The sequence below is a fragment of the Cetorhinus maximus genome, chromosome 17, assembly GCF_964194155.1.
Source record: "Cetorhinus maximus chromosome 17, sCetMax3.hap1.1, whole genome shotgun sequence".
Classification (NCBI taxonomy): Eukaryota; Metazoa; Chordata; class Chondrichthyes; order Lamniformes; family Cetorhinidae; genus Cetorhinus; species Cetorhinus maximus.
Genome location: NC_135895.1, coordinates 57,304,702 through 57,325,206, shown reverse-complemented (window position 1 = coordinate 57,325,206; position 20,505 = coordinate 57,304,702). Strand labels below are relative to the sequence as shown.

At 41.6% G+C, this 20,505-nt stretch overlaps 1 protein-coding gene across 1 annotated transcript in view; it reads right to left on the bottom strand.

The window, feature by feature from the left end:
* lrrc40 (leucine rich repeat containing 40) overlaps nt 1–20,505 on the bottom strand; it is an 87,585-nt gene that overhangs the window by 45,861 nt on the left and 21,219 nt on the right. Inside the window, exons 4-6 of the mRNA XM_078561255.1 lie at nt 9,704–9,833; nt 2,971–3,094; nt 2,122–2,264 (exon numbers count right to left, since the gene is read on the bottom strand). Of these exons, the coding sequence (XP_078417381.1) occupies nt 2,122–2,264; nt 2,971–3,094; nt 9,704–9,833 (397 nt within the window). The remainder of the gene's footprint in view (nt 1–2,121; nt 2,265–2,970; nt 3,095–9,703; nt 9,834–20,505) is intronic.

The window sequence follows — 20,505 nt, the reverse complement described above, 5'->3', positions numbered from 1 at the left end:
CGCTGATGATTGCACGGTGTTCAGCATCATTCGCGACTCTTCAGATACTGAAGCAATCCATGTCCAAATGCAGCAAGACCAGGACAATATCCAGGCTTAGGCTGAGAAGTGGCAAGTAACATTCGCGCCACACAAGTGCCAAGCAACGACCATCTCCAACAAGAGAGAATCTAACTGTCACCTCTTGACATTCAATGGCATTACCATTGCTGAATCCCTACTATCAACATCCTGGGGGTTACTATTGACCAGAAACTGAACTGCACTGGGCATATAAATACTGTGGCTACAACAGCAGGTCAGAGGCTAGGAATCCTGCGTCGAGTAACTCACCTCCTGACTCCCCAAAGCCTGTCCACCATCTACAAAGCACAAGTCAGGAGTGTAATGGAATAGTCTCCACTTGCCTGTATGAGTGCAACTCCAACAATACTCTAGAAGCTTGACACCATCCAGGACAAAGCAATCTGTTTGATTGGCACCTCATCCACAAACATTCACTCCCTCCACCACCGACACACAGTGGCAGCAGTGTGTACCACCGACAAGATGCACTGCAGGGACTCACCAAGACTCTTTAGACAGCACATTCCAAACTGATAACCACTACCATCTGGAAGGACAAGGGCAGCAGATACATGGGAACATCACCACCTGGAAGTTCCCCTCCAAGCCACTCACCATCTTGACTTGGAAATATATCGCCATTCTTTCACTGTCGCTGGGTCAAAATCCTGGAACTTCCTCCCTAACAGCGCTGTGGGTGGACCTACACCACAGGGACTGCAGTGTTTACAGAAGGCAGCTCACCATCACCTTCTCAAGGGCAATTAGGGAAGGGCAATAAATGCTAGCGAAGCCCATATCCCGTAAATAAATTTTAAAAAATCGACCCGAAACTGAACTGGAACAGCCATATAAATACTGTGGCTACAAGAGCAGATCAGAGGCTGGGAATTCTTTGGTGAGTAACTAACCTCCTGACTCCCCAAAGCCTGTCCATAATCTACAAGGCACAAGTCTGGAGTGTGATGGAATACTTGCCTGGATAGGTGCAGCTCCAAGAACACTCAAAGAACTGGATACCATCCACAACACAGCAGCCCACTTGACTGGCTCTCCATTCACCACCTTCAACGTCCACTCCCCAATGCAGTGTGTGCCATTTACAAGATGCACGGCAACAACTCACCAAAGCTCCATTGACACCATCTTCCAAACCCCTCACCATCCTCACTTGGAACTATATTGCCTTTCTTTCACTGTCGCTGAATCAAAATCCTGGAGCTCCGTTCCTAACAGTACTGTGGGTGTTCCCACATACATGGACTTCAACAGTTCAAGAAGGCAGCTCACCACCACCTTCTCCAGAACAATTAGGGACGGGCAACATATGCTGGTCTCACCAGTGACGCCCGCATCCCATGAACGAATAAAAATGGCCCAGCTGCAAATGGCATTTTTTAGTTTAAATTTAAAAAAGTTGGAGAGGGGGTACCTCCATTTTGGGGTGTCCTCTCTCTTACTTACCTGCCATAGTGTCCTACTGCTTTCAAGCTGAAGAACTCTGATTGGCCGTCCAGCTCAGAGAACCTGCTCAGCATCCTTGATTGGATAGCGAGCCTACTTCTTGGCTATTAATTGGCCCAGTCAGGGACATTTACAATAAATGACTGTTTCCTGCGCAACACAGGCTTCTGACCAACATTTGAGCTTGATGGCAGTGTTCAGAAGACCGTAATGAAAATCCTGCCCCTGGTGTCTAAGTTCTTTTTTTATTTTTAAAAACAATAGCTACAGACAGCTGGAGAGAGGACTTAAAGTTTTTTTAAATACAGAATTCCTGCAGAGACATAACATTGCCCTTCAGAGGTATCACACATAGGAATCACTAGTCACATCCCATTGTTATAGCAGGAGCGCAGAATTTCATGATTCCATAAACCCCCCAATGGTACCCCCACTCTAGAAATCTTAACACACAGAAGTAACAAAAGACTGAAACATGTCTACAAATGTACAGGTAACATCTTGACACACCCTCTCCAATTAGCTATCCAGGAATTATTTAAATAGAGAGGAGTTAGCATCAGTAAGATTTTCCTGATGCTCTCAAAGTACCTTGAGATATTTACAGGATGGAAACTCTGGTAGGTGGTGGAGTCTGTTATGCCTCAAGTAAAGTTGTTCTAATGACGCCATCTTTGCTAATTCTGGAGGGACACATTCCAGTTCATTGTGAGTTGCATCCAACAGTTTTAAACCTGAATAAATTAAAACAAATTATAAAGCAAATTAATCTATGTATTCTGTTTCACACTACAAAACTTTAAATAAAGAATTCAAATGCTGTTCCAATATATAATGCAATCAGAATCTTTTCAACTTAATCTCTATATTCTTGCCTCTTACTTCCCTTTTCCTCTCCTTCCCAATCCCATTTTTCATTATAAACCTTTTACTAGCAAGCTCTAGGCAGTGCAGTTTATGGACACTAAATTTAAATCTAAGGATGTATTCATGGTATGCCTCAATTCTACTGGGAAACTCTGAATAATTCCTGGTAGAGTTTTCTTTCCCATCTCAAAATATGTTTAGAATTAAGAAACTTAAATCTGAGTAGAGAAGGAACTTCATTTAAAAATGTGACTTGAACTCAAAGCAGAGTTCTAACACACTGTTATTTCAACAAACTCAGTTCCCCCACTCAATTGGATATTGTGGTGAAGCTCCAATGCACTCCAGCATTGTGATGATATCATGTACCAAATCCATTCAATAAGAAATTTTTCTTGACAATGAAACTCTTTTTAGTAATGTCTGGTCAAATTTTGCAGGGCGAGAAACCTGTTACCTACACCTTGCTACCAACAATCATAAATTAGAATATCATAAGGGAGCCTCAATATGGAAAATAAACATGGGAAGCCATTTTTTCCCTCAAAATCTTTTATTTTCAAACAATCTTACTTTTCATTTTGTTAATGTCTGAGGGTATGCTCTTCAGTTTGTTGTTGGCCAGACTGAATCGTAGTAGGTTTGACAGATCGCCAAGGGTGCTTGGAACTGTTAAAAGTTGATTGTTGGACACATCCTGTCAAGTACAGACAACTGAATCAGTATTCTAACAATTGTCACACAGCCAATTTGTAACTAACATTTTGTGGAAGGGTACAGTTTTGGTCGCTAAAAACAAAGATGGATGAAAATTCAGTTACAATGCATGTTTCCTTGCTGACATTTCCAGGTTTGTGCTCATTTTTAGGTATATTCATCTTCCTTTAAAACTTGCGGGTCGAGAGCACTAAGTAGACAGAGAACAATTGCCCTACAGTAGTCCAAGCTGAGAGGATCTTTTCAAATTTATTACGGCCGGGGGGGGAGGAATAGGAAGAGTGCACGTATGATCTAACCCCATTACTCCACAGGCCGTACCATTAATTTAAAAGGTAAATTTTCTCACCAAAATAACCAATCGTCTATTTCCCCTACCGGTGCCCAGAATAAAAGTCTTCAACCAGGCTTCTTTCAATAAACTCAGACCGATTGCTTATTATAAAACAAAACTTCTTTTAACAAGTTGCAAGAACTGGTTAACACGCAACTGTATTCAGGAAGTATAACTATCTATCTGCACTGCAGTTGAGGCAAGTTGAGGGTGGGGCGGGCAAGGCAAGGGCTGCACTGCAGTTGAGGTGAGTGGGGGGGGCCAAGGCTGGAACTGCAGTTGATAGTAGTGCGCAAGCAGGTATGGCGGGGAGGAGGGAAGTGGCCACACATTAGGAAAACCTTGTATAAAGTGACCATTCCTCTGCAGCTGAGACAGTTCAGCTGCAGCTACATTGACATGCTTGGAGTCAGGCCTCCAGCTTATCTACCCACTTAAGCAATGCAGAGGCCTGGAAGTGCCACCAAATGCTCCAGAGCTTTTCACCCCTCGGGCAGAGACTGCAAACTAATGAGCATTTTAATGGACTGCAGAACAATTGGATAGCTGGGTACATTGTACAACCTCCTTGCGAAAGCTGGTCATGGTGCAGTCACTGGTGGAGGTGCTCACAGCCCCTTGCAATGTCATCATTCAGGTTTGGACCAGTCTCCCCCATGGTTCAAGCCAACAGTGCAGCCTTGCAGTGCAGGTTAGGAGAATGCCTGTGCCTGAGCTGACAGCACAGCATGCAGTCCAGTAGGCAGTGCTGCCGCCAATAGGTCAGGTGGAGTGGGTGAGGTTTTGGGCAGCCATGCAGCGCACTAAACTCTGGCCATCCATGTGGTGGCCAACACTCTTTAGGATACATTAAAGGGCCTTCAGACTTAGCCAAGAGAGTTTCTTAGTACACTTACCCATGCATCGCTCTCTTTCATCCTGCAAGAAGATTACATCAGAAGCATGGAGCCTGGTGATCTAGCTGTATTCCTCATGGCTTACTGAGAGCGGAGACAAAGTAGAAGAGAACAATGTAGGTGCCTGACTGCGTAGAGGGAGGAGCAGCACCGTCAGGAAGACGGGGCAACTGGGGCTCCCACGCATGCCGCTGGAGCCACAGCGAGCCATTGCTAGTTGGCGCCTAACTAAACCCAAGGTCTATAGACAGTGCTCGTCATTCCTGCAGATGACCAAGAACCAGTGTCGCCGAAGACTGCGCATGTTCTGGGAACTGGTCGATCACATCTACCACCTGCTGCAGGATTTGAAGGGGACATGGAGGACATCCACTGCCAGTGGCCGTGAAAGTGATGGCGGCGCTCAATTTCTATACCAGTGGCTCCTTTCAGGGCTTCACAGGTAACCGCTATGGGATATCAAAAGCCTCCACCCACAAATGCATCCAACAGGTCACGGATGCCATCTTTGCGAGGACACGCAACTTTGCTCATTTCGCCTGGGACCAGGAGTGCCAGGATGCAAGGTGATTGGATTTGCCCAGGTCTCGGGTTCCCCACAGGTGCAGGGTGGCATCGACTGCACATATGTGGTACTCAGATCTCCTTCACAACGCCCAATCCACTATATCAACCATAAGGGATTCCATTCGTTGAATGTGTAGCTGGTGTGTAACCAACACAAACGCATCCTGCAGGTCTGCGCATGGTTCGCAGAGAATGTGCAAGGCTCCTAAATTCTCAGTCAGTGACAGATCCCTTATGCCTTCCAGTGTCCACAGAGGCTGCAGGGATGGCTCCTCGGGGACAAAGGCTACATGCAGAAGACATGGCTGATGACACCCATGTAGCGGCCTCAGACTGCAGCAGAACGAAGGTATAATAAGACTCATGCTGTAACTCACAACTAGGTGAGTCAAACCATCAGGATGCTGAAAATGAGGTTCCGGTGCCTGGACCAGGCTGGTGGAGCCTTGTAACATAGTTCACAGAAGGTGTCATGCATCGTCGTCATCTTCTGTGCCCTTTACAACTTGGCGCTACAATGGGGAGAGGAAGCTGGCTGAGGAGGAGATGCAGGAGCTGGCGGTCTCCTCCAATGAGGAGGACATTGACGGTGATGAGGGTGAGGAGGCCCTCAAAGGCGACAATGAGGCCTTTGCACTAGGCAGACGAGGCAGGCGCACTTGGGAGGCCCTCGTAACTGCTAGATTTGTGGAGGATGATAACGACATGCAGCGAGGAGACACCATAGATCCTCACATTGCATCTATGATGCTTGGCTCCAGTCTGGCTAATGGCAGTGTTAAAACCCTCTGTGATAATGCTCCTGTCATGGAGACGCAGTGGAGGCCCTAATAGTCGCTCGATTGCAGGAGAATGATGATGATATGCAGTGAGGACACTCCATAGATCTTCACATAGCCTCTGAGAATATCTGACTCCTGTCTAGCCGAGGGCAACTCGCTTGCGCTCTGTGATCAGGGTCACATTATATAGAGCACTGCCGACCTCACATTCAGCACAGGAACGGTCAGGATCCTTGCCGGTCAGCTGGATGGCTCTGTTTTCAAAGTCCATGAGGACCTGGATTTCAGGCACTCCCCCACTGGTAAGTGATTTATCTCTCGTGTGCCAGCTTGTCCTGCATAAATAGAGATGGAGAGAGTGTAAGCAGTACGCCTGCCAGGCCAGATGATAAGTATGCCTGGCATGTGTGGGTGGCGAGTGGTCCCATGGACGGGATGAGGACAACGAAGGTGTGCTCGAGAAAGTGAATGGTGATTTCCCTTGAACTGGCAGTAAGTGAAAGACCTGTGGATGTGTGATGGGTTTGAGTGTGAGAGTTGAGAGTGATAAGAAGAGTGACTTACCCTAGCAGAACAGAGGAGATCATTCATTCTCTTGCGGCACTTGGTGGCTGTCCTCCTTTGCAGAGTGTTGGCGCTGACCACCGCCTCCCAAATTGGATTAGTGAGTTTGCTGCCCATCCTACAGCCAGAGCGCTGGCAGAGGGTATCATGGCAGGCCTCCACTGCATCCAAAAGGCGCTCAAGGGACACGTCACTGAACCTTGGAGCTGCAGTCCTTTTGCCTTTCAGGGCCTTCTTTGCAGCAGTCGTGGGCTGGAAGCACAGAAATGTGCACGCAGTTGGACTTTAAATATGGCACCCAGCGTGATGAAGCAGCGAGGTGATGGCGTGGTGGGTGAATGAGAGCCCGCCCATCATAGAAACAGTGTAGTTCCCAGGAATGTATAATTAATGCGGCGGCTTTGGGATGATACGGTGTGAAAAGCCACCCACTATTGCACTTAGTGCAAATCTGGGATGATTCTGCCTAATGTCTCTGACAGGGAAATTAACCCTTCTCTAATGTTATCAGCGTCACTGAGAGGAAAAAACAGGTTCCAAAGAACAGTTGAAACCAAACCTGAATACATCAGAGTTCTGTCATTGATTTGTATTACAGCAACTTATATTTATATATCCCTTTTAACATAATAAAATGTCCTAAACTGCTTCACAGGGACATTATTCAACAAAATATAAAGTAAAATATTCTTACAGGTTTTATTTACACAAGAATGGGTCTCCTGTGAGATTGCTCACAATGAGTTGGTAGGAAGCTGCAAAGTCAGCATTACCAAACAAATCAGAGATGACACAGGAAATAGTAAAGGGAGGGATTGCAGGAGTACAGAAAAGCTGCTGTGGACTGGCGGGGGGCGGATGTTTAGTTGCTGAGTGCTTCTAGTTTTACTTACTGTGTAAGGACTGAGGGAAAGGCTGGAACAATTAAAGCTTTGAGGGAGATGTTGAAGTCAACCAGGTAAGAGTTTTAGGGTTTACATATATTACCCAAAACTTGTTCATACAATGATGGTGAAACAGGAAATGTGCCAAAGGTTACGGCTGTACTCTTAATATACGACTAAAGGATCCCCACACGATTCCAGAGAATGGCACTATATAGTGCATAATATATTGTTCTATGGTAAAAGTGACGTTGTGTTTAAGATGATCTGTTCTTTTAAAATAATTTATAATCATTTACTAAAAAAATGCTGAACCACTCAAGCTTTTAATTGTTGCTTGATAAAAGAGCTTTACAGCTTAAATGTATTGGTCAGTTTCAGGGTGCAAATGAGAAACAACCTGCATTTTAAAATTGTTACAAATACTAAAAGACAGCATTACATTTGCAATGTGACTTTTTTCATAATTTCAGAATTATTGCAACATGTTAGAAATTCAGGAGTGCTGTAGGTTGTGTCGCTGGTTCAGTGGCATCAGTCACTCCTATAAGCAGAACCCACATACCTAAAAATAAAATAGTGTAACTAAGGGTATAACGATATGTCCCCATTTGATATGCAAACTGGATATTCTGTCTTACACATGTACTGATACATGCTTCTCCAAACTTTCAGCTGACAGGCTGTTTAAACTTACTGATACAAGGCCAAAATGAAACATTACGCTCTTGTTATTGGAGAAAGAAAAGTGAATACACTTCACATTTTTGTATCAACTTGGTCCATTTCCTGTGTATAGCCATTACTTTCCCCCTCACTATCCAAGTAACAATCTACCAAATGACAGGGAACGGGATAAACTCCCCCTTGTGATTCCCACATAATCAAACTCTAGTTAAACTTTGGTCACAGAATGAAAACAATTTTGACTTTTACATAATTGTGGTCCTTCATCAGGCTGCATATATGACCAAAAAGAGCACACAATGTGCTTCAACCTTCTTACGTGTGTTACAATCATTGTAACTGTAATCATTGGCCTGGAATTTCCTGAAATGACAAGTTAAGCTGAAATTTACACCGATCTTACCATTGGTCAGTTATGCCAAAATTTCCAGAGAATCTGATTACGATACATTGGAAAGTTAAAAACTGGTGTAAAACAATTGGAAATCAGCATAAATATTCAATGCCTGAGAGGGGTAGGGGAAAGGGGCAGGGATGGGGAGGGAGAAGGAGCAGTAGAAGTGATTGAAGGGAAGAAGGGATAATGCAGAGAGGAGTACAGAATGGAGGTGATAGACAGTAAAGAGGATAGAAGGGAGAGATAGAAAAGAAGGTTATGACAGTCCAGCAAAGATAGTATAGAATGATTAGGAGAGAAAGAGAGAAGGAGAGAGTTAGGGAGATTGTGTGCTTGGAGAAATGAGGGAGGGCAAGTGCAGATAAGGGAGCAGAAGAGTGGAAGATGGGGGAAGAGGATAAGAAACAGCGTAAGCCGAAGATATAGGAAATGAGAAGCCAGGAGAGGATGTGGAGTTGAAAGAGAACAGAGGTAAGCAGCAGACAGAAAGGGGAGAACAGAAAGATGAGAGTGACAGAACAAAGGTGTTGCACTCTGTTGCGAATGCAGAACAACCTTACGATGCTATATGCTCCTGACCTGTACTCCAAACTAGCCTGAATCTAACAAATGTATTCCTACTCCAAACTTCCCTAGTCAAATGATAAAACTCTGACTAGCCTATATTTACTCAACAATAATTAGACTGCATTGTCTCAAAAATGACACAGCTGCACTTTAGGAGAATACAATATGCATCATATAGTTTAACACTCCTGTCATTCTGCATCATTTAGCTCACTATGAGCAACTCCACAGGAGTTTCACTATTTTTTTTAGCAACTGATAAATCCTCTGTGGTGTGGGTTGAAACGTTAACTCATCTGTGCCATAGATTCTGGCTGATCTACTGTCTATTTCCAACATTTTTTGTTTGATTTCTTGTGCTGTTACTCTTAGGTAGTCCAGGGCCTGCTACATGATTTCTGATGATTATTGCTATTCTTCTGCAGGCTAAACTAGACAATAGTTTACCTAACACCATAACACTGCAAGAAACCAACAGAAAGCAAGGTGAGGTCACAATTACAAATTATGGAGGTCTTCCCTGGGAGCATTTCTTATAATCTTCAAATTACAACAAATATCTTGCTGGATAAAGCAAAATTGAAGAGTGGTCACAGCATTGCAAGTATCTATATTGAAATATACAGGTCTCATAATTTAAGTTGGTCCTTACTTATGAATCAAAGATAATCTCCAATTTCAATCCTAAACAGTTATTGAATTATATAATGTACCGTAGAAGACAACAATGTTTACCAACTAAGGTAAATAGAAAACCACAAATGTAAAATATAATAGAAAGAAATGTAGAGCATGTCTATCAATTTCAAGGGAAAATACAGGTTAATGTTTAGGATTTCTGTAAATTAAAAACAGTCATTTAACCATCTGACTCATCCTTAGAAGCTCTTCTCATAATTTCAGCAACATACCAGCTCTTCCAAATGGACAAGCTGACCAATGCCCTCTGGAATCCGTTCCAACTCATTGTGATAAAGGTGCAGACTTTTCAAACTCCTTAAATTCCAGAGCTCATCCGGCAACTCCTTTAGTTTATTGTGGCTATGGGTTGGAAGATGGGAAAATTGTATATATTCATTTATTTATATTTTTCTAAGAGTCACTTACCAAAGAACATATATTTTTGACTTTCATACAAACGCGATTGCCAGGTTTTCCTCACTTAGAAATTATCAAAATATAATACTCAGAACATGATATAAAATTAAATTTCAACAAGCTATTTCACATACCACTGAAATTTTTAAAACATCTGTCATTCACAATACTATGATGATCTGTTACTTCAAACACACATTTTAGCAGTCGACATTTTACAACGCAATCTATGCACAAATGCTATAAATGCATTTTTACCGCTCAAATAGATTGGCAGCTCATTGTGATCATGAAAAATTTACATTAGAATATTTATGTGTCACTTAAATCCTTGAGAGTGGTATTAAACTATAACAATTAATTGCTGGTTGGCATTTAGCCTAACTATGATTGGTTAGTGTCTTGCCTGTTGAGGTGTGCGATGTCAAAATTTTAAAAAGATTTTCTTTTCTCTCCAAATTTACAGCTTTTCGGCTCTAATCTCCACCACAAACTCGCTTACTTGATCCAGAGATGAATTTACGACTACATATCCACGCCATCATGAAGACTACCTATTTCTACCTCCATCACATCGCCAGACTCCTCTCTGCCTCGGCTTGTCTGCTGCTGAAACCCTCAGTCTTGCTTTTGTTACCTCTAGACTTGATTATTCCAATATACCCCGACCGACCTCCTTTCTTCCACTCTCTGCTGCACGTCCTCAGCCACACCACGTTATGCTTACCAGTCAGCCCTGTGCTCAATGATCTACATTGGCTCCCTGTTAATCCACGCCTCGAATTTAAAATTTTCATCCTCATTTTCAAATTCCTCCTTGGCCTCACCATCCCTATTTCTGTAACCTCATCCAGCCTCCCAACCCTCTGAAATATGTGCACTCCTACAAATCTGACACTTGAGCATCCCCAATTTTAATCAGTCCACCATTGGTGGCCATGCCTTCAACATGCCTAGGCCTCAAGCTCTAGAATTTCTTCCCTAAACATCTCCTCTTCTCTTTCCTCCCTTAAGGCACTCTTTAAAATTTATCCCTTTCACCAAGGATTTGGTCATTTTCTCTAATATCTTCTCATGTGTCAATGTCAAATTTAGTTTGACAACATTCCTGTGAAGCGCCTTGAGATGATGTATGACATTAAAGGCACTATGTAAATACACATTTTTGTTGTTCATTTTATTCTAAAAATGAGATCCAAAAGTAAAATTAAAAATGGGTTTTTAAATTGGCCATAAAACTAACTTTAAAAGATGTACAGTTCTACTATTTATAGACATTTGAAACATCCATCAATATTTTGCAACCAATTAATGTCATCTCCTGTTCTCCTGAAGCTGAAAACCATCTTGGTCAAAGTGATAGGTTTTAAAGAGTTTCTTAAAGGAAGAAAGTGAGATAGAGAAGTGGAAAGATGTAGGGACGGAATTCCAGAGCTGAAAGTATGGCACCAATGGTGAACAATTAAAAACCAGGGTTCTTAAAGACAAGGAATGGCAAGGCCATGGAGGGATTTGAAATCAAGGATGAGCATTTTAAAATCAAGGTGTTGCTTAACCAGGAGCCAATGTAAGTCAATGAGCATTTGGGTAATGGTTAAACACAAGATATCCTTATCAATCACCCTGGGTCAGCAAATATTTACACTCAGTCAGTACATAATTATTTTCCAAGGTTATGAGAACTCAGCTTTCAATTACAAGTGCACAGAGTAATCATTATCTGGCAAGAGAAGTGTTAGCTGTTTGGAAGTGATAACTCCATAAATAATACACAGCTTACTGGAACTCTTTAGTTAGATATGGTACAGATAAAGGATATGACTCTGCATCTTCTGACACTTTATCATGGCACAATCTCATTGTAGTCTCACTAAAGAAACTTGTAATAGGTGGCACTTCCAACTTATTCAACTGATCTTTTTTTCTTGCAAGCAGATGTTGACCAGGATGAATCTGAAAGAAGCAGACACTTCCTTCATAAAACACAACAGTTGGTGATGGTCACGATCTGTTTCTCAGTTCTGAGCTGAAACCGAACACAGGCCCGTAAACATAAAGGGTGCCAAGCTAAAATAATACAGTTGCTTACTATCTTAAAAAATGCTCAAAACAAGTGTGAGCATGGGGGCGGGGAATGTGCAGTTGTGGAGGAGTGAGTTGAGATAGTTAGAAAATAAATGTAATAGATCCTGTGATACTTGAGTAATTGTTAACAGTAGTGTTGGGCTTTCACTAAATGAGTCCAAGTTTTAATTCTACTCTTCACAGTCAATTATTTCACTTTTTTTCTGAAAGGATGAACTTGATAATGCTGTACTGGGTTGCAACATGAAGTGCTTTACATAAGTAGGTCATTAGACAGCCCAGTTAGAACAGTTCCACACACAAAAGCATGCTTGGTCAATTGACACTAGGAGGTATCCATGATCAGACTGTTACTATAGCATTAGTGGGAGAATCAAGAAAATGGGACAAGAATAAATGGGAAGCCAGAATTATTTTTTCTATTAGGCTAAAGGAAGCTTTAATCTCTTGGCAAGTGCGAAAGGTAATTTGATTGATGAACAGATTCGCTTTAGGCTCACAAGTTGTATTAATTAAAATAAGCTCATAAATCAGGCTGTGCTGTTTGGACAGATACATGTCTTCAAAGTGATTAATCATTTATTCAGTGGAGTGTGCTTCATTATAACACTTTACAATGAACACTGAAAAAATTATACTATCTCACACAGAAATATCATCATTGTATATAGATTAGGAAGTGACGTGTTAGCATTTGTCTTTCACCCCAGAACAGGGAATTCAAATCCAATCCGGACAAACGGAGTGAAGTGTGCTGGGCAGTATCAATTAAATTCCTACTTGGCTTTAGAATTTGACTTTTAGGCTCTGGATGGTAAGTGAAATAATTGAAAACTGCACATTAGTACAGTAGAAAATATTCATGAGGTTGGAATGTGGCACATTTTTTGGAATAAAAACAAATGATACTGGAAAACACTCAGCAAGTCAGTCAGAATCTGTGAAGAGAGAAACAGAATTTTTCAGGTTGATGCCTTTTCCTCAGAGCTACTTTTTGCAGCCAGGCATTGGGATCTCCGCTCTGCAGTTCACTGTGCAATACTAGGATTACTTGATGATGGCCATGAATACCCAAAATGGAATATGTTTCATTCCCCAATACCAGTTTTATCATCAAGATGAAACATCTGATGAGCATAATACTCTCTGATGTTAGGGACAAGTTGGCTTTGCCGACCTAACATGGTAATTGTCTAGTCTGGCCACTAAATTTTAATTAATTGAATACAGGGATTAATTTAAATAGTCCTAAATTGGTGCCTTGTATTAGTTACAAGAACTATGCCACATCTTACAATCTTGTGTTTGCATCACACTTAATGAATCAGAGACTTAAAAAATGATTACGCAGCCTATTTCTATGTACCGGCGAGCTAATAAACATACTGTAGTCATATGTAATTACTGGCTTTGTTAGTACACAAGTGGCACTAGTCATCTAAGGATCCCAGTTACAGGGCTAGTGTGTGTAAATTGATAGCTCAAATTGCAATAGTACCCGTTACCCTTAACATGATTGGTTATAGTTGCTTTCCCAAACTCAGCTGTTGGTGATCAAGTGGTCATTAGATGGCTATAAAGTGGGAGATCTCAGAACATATTTATACAAGACAACCTTACCTTCTGGCTATTTTAACAGCAAATTTAATTAACCAGCTGTTAACATGGCTAGTTGACACTGAGCAGTTCTGCAGGACATGAAAGGAATCCATCACAAACTGATCAATACAATTAACTTGTGCTGGTTCGTGCAACTAAAGTAAAACATGCACATAAGGCTCAATTAATTCCATCAGCAAATATTTGAGATTTATATTCACATGGTCACAGGTGGATTTTACTGTATCAGATCAATAAGAGTTGGTAGCTTGTTGCAAATTTGCACTGTTTCTGAATTTGCATATTTAAAATATAAATTTGCAATCTTGAAAGATGCTTATCTTTTTCTTGCTGCCTGGTATTGCTTGTTCAAGTTTTGCAGGGCTGAAAAGGGTTATTTTTTACCCTATTTTTTATTTTTTACTTTTTTTTAAAAAAAGGGTTTTTGTCAATGTTTTTGAAGACCATAGCAATAATGATAACAGTCATTGTCAAACTTCCAGGCAAGCAAGATTCCAACAGCCAAAACCAGCACCAAATGCAAATACCTGTAAACTTTGGTTGCAAGATAAGTTGAATACATTTGATGCCAAGGGCAGGATTTTTGGAGGCTGAAGGGGCAGAAACATAAGTGTGCAGGTGCGTAATTTCATGTTGCCAGTGGGCATGCTAATTTCCCAGCACCATCCCAACCCCAAGCCGTTTGAGAAGACTGGGTTGGGGGTGGAACAGCTATCTGGCCACAATGGGGTGGGGTAGCTTTAGTTAATTAATTAAGAGACTATTACGGCCATTGATCAGAGGCTAACTGGAATTCCGCCCCCCCCCCACCCACCCACCCACCCACCCACCCACCCACCTACCTACCTCCGTGCAATGGCCACAGCTGCAGTCGCAGGGCACTCTGTGCAGAGACTCTCCCTCCACAATGGTGTCCTGCAGCTGCAGCCATTTTTTAGTTTAGATGTTTTATAAGTGCTGAGAGGGTGCCTCATGATGGAGGCGATCTCCCTCTCCCTTACCTCCAATTGACTTTCCAGTTTCAAGAGCCCGCCCATTGTCCTTAATTAGATGATTAGCACACCCTCTGGCACTAATTGGTCAATTCAGCTAAAATTGATGTCAGGCTGCTGTTCTCAACACAGTGAGAGGTTGGAATAATAAGTCCTGTCCCAACTGTCTGAAATCACTAAATTTGCAAACACAATTGTGCTCAAGAAATATTGAGCTCATGGAGAAATCGTTGAAACGTTGAAAAGTAAACCTGTTTGTAAGTGATTGTTTAAAAGTAACTATTTAGATTTTGTATCTTTGATAGAATTAGTGAAAAATGTGAGCTAGAATTAAAATGATCTACAAATTTTAGATAATTGGAACAATGTGAATCAGTGCAAAATAATTAGTATAGGAATAAGGAATCAAAAGAGGGATTAAGTTTTAAATGAAAAAGTCACATGTACTGCTAAGGAAATTGTCATTTAACTTATTCTTGAAAAGTCAACATACTGCTTTGTTGCAATAAAACAAAGTTCTGGTTAGCCCTTAGCAGCAGGTCAAAAAATAAAGCAAATGAGCTTGTGTTGTTGCTGTATAAAATGTTGGTCAGTCCCAACTTAGATCACTGGGTGCAGCATAGTCAGTGGCAAATGGACAACACGCTCTGCTAACCATGAAGAAAGCTGTCCACAAAGGCGTACCTAAAAATGAGGTGCCAACCTGTGGCCACCAGGGCTTGCGCAGTTTGTCCCACTAAGGTGCCAGTTTAACACTGAAACTTTAACCACGCAAATGTAAACTATCAGGTTTTAAACAAATTTTTTCTTGATTTATTGGATATTCTGGTTAAAAAGTTTTTTTTCTGCCTTAACAGCAAAATTACATGTCCATGTTATCTCTGAAATTCTCTGAGTTATAGAATTGATAATGAGTGTGAAAGAATAACAATTGCTTTTACCGCTTTACGAACACTGAACTAATACATAGACAGCTCATTTATCTAACAGTGGAGTATGCAAAGCTTTATAAAGTCAGTCAACAAGTTTGAAAGGCGGTGTGCAGGAAGTTCCTCCATGCCTGGCTAGCTGAGTTGATAGATAATGGGATTCTTAATCCTAGGATCATGGTTTTGAGTTTGACAACAGGCGGTAGATTTTTCCTTAAAAAATATTTTATTCAAAATGCGTTTTTAGTGATTTTTATTCAATTCATTAAAAAGTTAATTGAAAGCCTGAGGTAGAGTTGAGATCCCACTTTGCCAGAATCAGCTTTATGCTCACTCTGGATTTGTTCCAAAATTCCTTTGTTGTTGTTTTTAAACTAGCTTTCTTACTTTATTATATACTTTGAAATGCTATTCTTATTTCTCCCAATGGCACAACATTTACTTTGTTACTTATGTTGCTGACTATTTCTTTATCTGCCTGCTGCAGATGCATCTGTCCATGACCATGTCAGTAGGAGTGGCCATCTCTGTGTGCAGATGAAGTCCTGACTTCACATTGATGATAGCCTCCATCATGTTGTGTGGCACTACCACCATGTTAAGTGAGATAGGTTTTAAACAGATCTAGCAACTCGAGACTGGGCAACCATGAGGCACTGTGGGCCATCAGTAACAGCAGAATTGTGCTCAACCACAATCTGTAACCTCATGGCCCAGCATATTCAGCCACACTGCCATTACCACCAAGCCAGGGAATCAACCTGTTTAATGAAGAGTGCAGGAGGGCATGCCAGGAGCAGCATCAGGCGTACCTAAAAATGAGGTGCCAACCTGGTAAAGCTACAACACAGGACTGCTTGCGTGCCAAACAGCATAAAGCAACAAGCGAGAGACAGAGATAAGTGATTCCCACACCAACGGATCAGATCTAAGCTCTGCGGTCCTGTCACACCCAGTCGTGAACAGTGGTGAACAACTTACTGGAGGAGGAAACTCCACAAACATCCCCATCCTCAATGATGGGGGAGCCCAGCACATCAATGCAAAAGATAAAGCTGAAGCACTTGCAACAATCTTCAGCCAGAAGTGCCAAGTGGATGATCCATCTCGGCCTCCTCCCGAGATCTCCAGCATCACAGATGCCAGCCTTCAGATAAATTGATTCACTCCACACGATATCAAGAAACGGCTGAGGATATTGGATACTGCAAAGGCTGTGGGCCCTGACAATATTCCGGCAATAGTACTGAAGACTTGTGCTCCAGAACTTGCCGTGCCCATAGCCAAACTGTTCCAGTACAGCTATAACACTGGGATATACCCGGCAATGTGGAAAATTGCCCAGGTATGTCCTGCACACAAAAGGCAGGACAAATCCAACCCAGCCAATTACCGTCCCATCAGTCTACTCTTGATCATCAGCAAAGTGATGGAAGGGATCATCAACAGTGCCATCAAGCAGCACTTTCTTAGCAATAACCTGCTCACTGAAGCTCAGTTTGGGTTCCGCCAGGGTCACTCAGCTCCTGACCTCATTACAACCTTGGGTCAAATATGGACAAGAGAACGGAACTCCAGAGGTGAGGTGACTGCCCTTGACATCAAGGCAGCATTTGACCGAGTATGGCATCAAGGAGCCCTAGAAAAACTGGAGTCAATGGGAATCAGGGGGAAAGCTCTCCACTGGTTGGAGTCATACCTAGCAGAAAGGAAGATGCACAATGGCACCATCTACAAGATGCACTGCAGGAACTCACCAATCCTCCTTAGACAGCACTTTCGAAATGCAAAACCACTACCATCTAGAAAGACAAGGGCAGCAGATATATGGGAACACCACCACCTGGAAGTTCCCGTCTAAGCCACTCACCATCCTGACTTGGAAATATATCGCTGTTCCTTCACTGTCGCTGGGTCAAAATCCTGGAACTCCCTCCCTAACAGCACTGTGAGTGTAACTACACCACATGGACCTTAGCGGTTTAAGAAGGCAGCTCACCATCACCATCTCAAGGGCAATTAGGGATGTGCAATAAATTCTGGTCTAGCCAGCGACACCTACATCATATGAGTAAATAAAAGAGATAGAGAATTTCAACATTCCACAAGTTTTTCCAGGGCCAGAGAATTTGTTCATTAGTAATTATGAACTTATTTCACTGTTTAAAAAGCAAGTTGCACCTCCTTCAACAAGGCGATTTTTACAGCAAGTCTAATAGCATAATAGTGGAAGTTCACATCAATTCAGAAGATTTCATCTGGAGGGCTTTGGATAGCGCACGCAATGCAGGAGCAGGGAATCACCAGCAACAACTTCCAGATTTCTGCATAAGTGCAGACTCCAAAGGCACCATCAGTTTCACAGTTGTAATGACAGCAAATGCTAACAGTTTCGCTGTCATCACAACCACGAAGTTCGGGTCATTATCGTCAATGAAAGGGTACAGAGACAAGCTACAAAGACAATTTCAGCCACTGAGTTTTTAAAACGTGAGAAAATGTTAAGAAAGCTGAACTATACTTACAACAGGTAATCTAACTGATGCTTGCACGATTATGAACAGAAAAGACAAAATTTAAGTAAATTATTCATTATATTGATCATTTTAACTAGCACAATATATAGATTAAAAGTGGGAACACATTTAAAATGGTAAATACAAGGAGGAAAAAATGGCCATGGACAGCAAATTAGAATTTTCTGTGGGGGATTTGAAATAAACCAGCGCGAGGACACAGCAAGAGTTTCAGCTAGAGTTGGGGATTTAGAAGAAAAATAACCGGCACGAGGACAGAGCAAGAGTTCCAGCCAGGATAGGAGCTTTGAAAAGAAGCCAGCACAAAGACAGAGCGGGTGTTCCAGCGAGAGTCAGGGATTTAAAAATTAACTGGCACGAGGACAGAGCGAGAGTTTCCATAGAAAGTCAGGGCTTTAAAAAAAAGTCCGATATGAGAAAGAGTGAGAGTTAATTAACATTTTATTGTGTTTACTTGAATTCCAATTTTGGTGCAGTAACTAAATAATTTGAGGCATGGCAGGGCTGCTCGTACCTGTCGAGTGCACATCCTGAACCATGTGGTTATCTAGAAGCATACAAGATAAGATAAAGCAGAAAAAAAAAGCTATGACATCACAAAAAACTTAATACTGTAGAAAGCCTAGGGGAATATAGAAGGGACGGGGATGAAATAAAAAAGGTAATTAGGAAAGCAAACAGAGGATATGAAAAAGTATTGGCAGGTAAAATCAAAGAAAACAAAAATCAAAAGATATTCTACCAGTACATTAAGAGCAAGAGAATAACTAAGGAAAGGGTAGGGCTTATCAAGAGATGTATATGGTGTGAGGAACTTGGTTCTGGAAAATTTGAAGGGCATTGAATTTTGGACATTCTTCCTCCTGAGTTATTATTAAAAGTTTGCAATATTATTTTGGGGCTGTGAATATGCCATTCATCAAGGAACTACGGGTCAAGATAGATATCCAGGAGGGAACACCTCGTGAGGGAAGAGATACTTATGTATTTAAGTTAACAAAGAACTGCTGTTGTCAGGCTAAAGACTCTTGCTCTTTGGTTAAAAACACCTGGCCTAAGAAGTATTCTTTGACATCTTAGCCTCTAAAACTCTCAGGCAGAGTGAGTGTGGTGTGCCTTAGAAGCAAGCTGCAAGGGGAAGACTCTTTCCCTCTCTCTGACTCACCTTTATGTTATATGAGAGTGAGTTAAACTTTCCTCAGAAACATCTCAAAGGAATAAATCATCTGTTTTTTTCAAGTCTGCAAAGTTGTGATAAGTAAGAGTCATCAAGGACAGTTTTACAAGAAAATCTATCTAAATAGAGCTTCCAGACCGATTGTGACCAAAATCCTATTCTATCAACAGCGTAAAGATCTTTCTGAATTTTATACTTTTCAAAGAATCGTTCCCATCCTCCAGTCTCTGCAGGAGCCTGTGTTTGTTTTGTCCTGTTTTGTGTTTGTCTGCGAGTGTATGGGGGTTTGAATATCTGTTTTTTTTTAAAAAGGGGAAAATCGTTACACAAACTACAACTTTTGTGTTAACCAGTTTATTAACTTGTTTTTTTTAAAAGTAGTTTATTTTATAAAAAATCAATTTGTTTTTGTGTTTACTGAAAGAAGCCTGGTTAGAGTTCTTTTTATGCTAGGAATAGCAGTATCAAAGGTAAACAATTGGCCAGTTTTGTGGGTGAATTAAACATTGAAACTATTGTTACAACTTGTGGAGAAGTGGGGCTAGAATTAACTGCGCACTCCTCCCATCTCAGTCCATAAGAATGGTAACTTGTGCGCTGATGCTGAAGATGTGGGCAGGGTTCTCAATGAGTACTTTGTCTTTACTAAGGACAGGGGTGATTCAGATGTTCTCGTTAAGGAGGAGTAAGAAATATTAAATACAATAAGCATATTGAGAGAAGATGTACTGGAGGGACTTACACCCTTGAAGGTGGGCTAATTACCAGGGCAGGATGGATTGATAAACTGCCATTCAGAAAGGAAGGGGCTAATCAGGGATAGTCAGCATGGTTTTGAGGGGAAGGTTGTGTCTTGCTAATTTAATCGAATTTTTTGAGTGGGTAACAAGGAGGATTGATGAGGGTAGTGCAATGGATGTTGTCTACATAGATTTTAGTAAGGCATTTGACAAGGTCCTACATGGCAGACTGCTCAGAAAAGTAAAAGCCCAAGGGATACAGGGAATGTGGCGAGTTGGATCCAAAATTGGCTCAGTGACAGGAAAGGGGAGGGGTTGGGGGTGGGGGGAGAGTTGGTGATGTATAGTGATATTGTCACTGGACTAGTAATCTATTAGTAACTAGTAGAGACCCAGGGTAATGCTCAAGGTTCGAATCTCGCCATGACAGACGGTGGAATTTGAATCTGACAAAAATCTAGAATTAAAAGTCCAATGATGACCATGAAACTAATACAATACAATAAGCATATTGAGCGCCCTTTAGGGAAGGAAA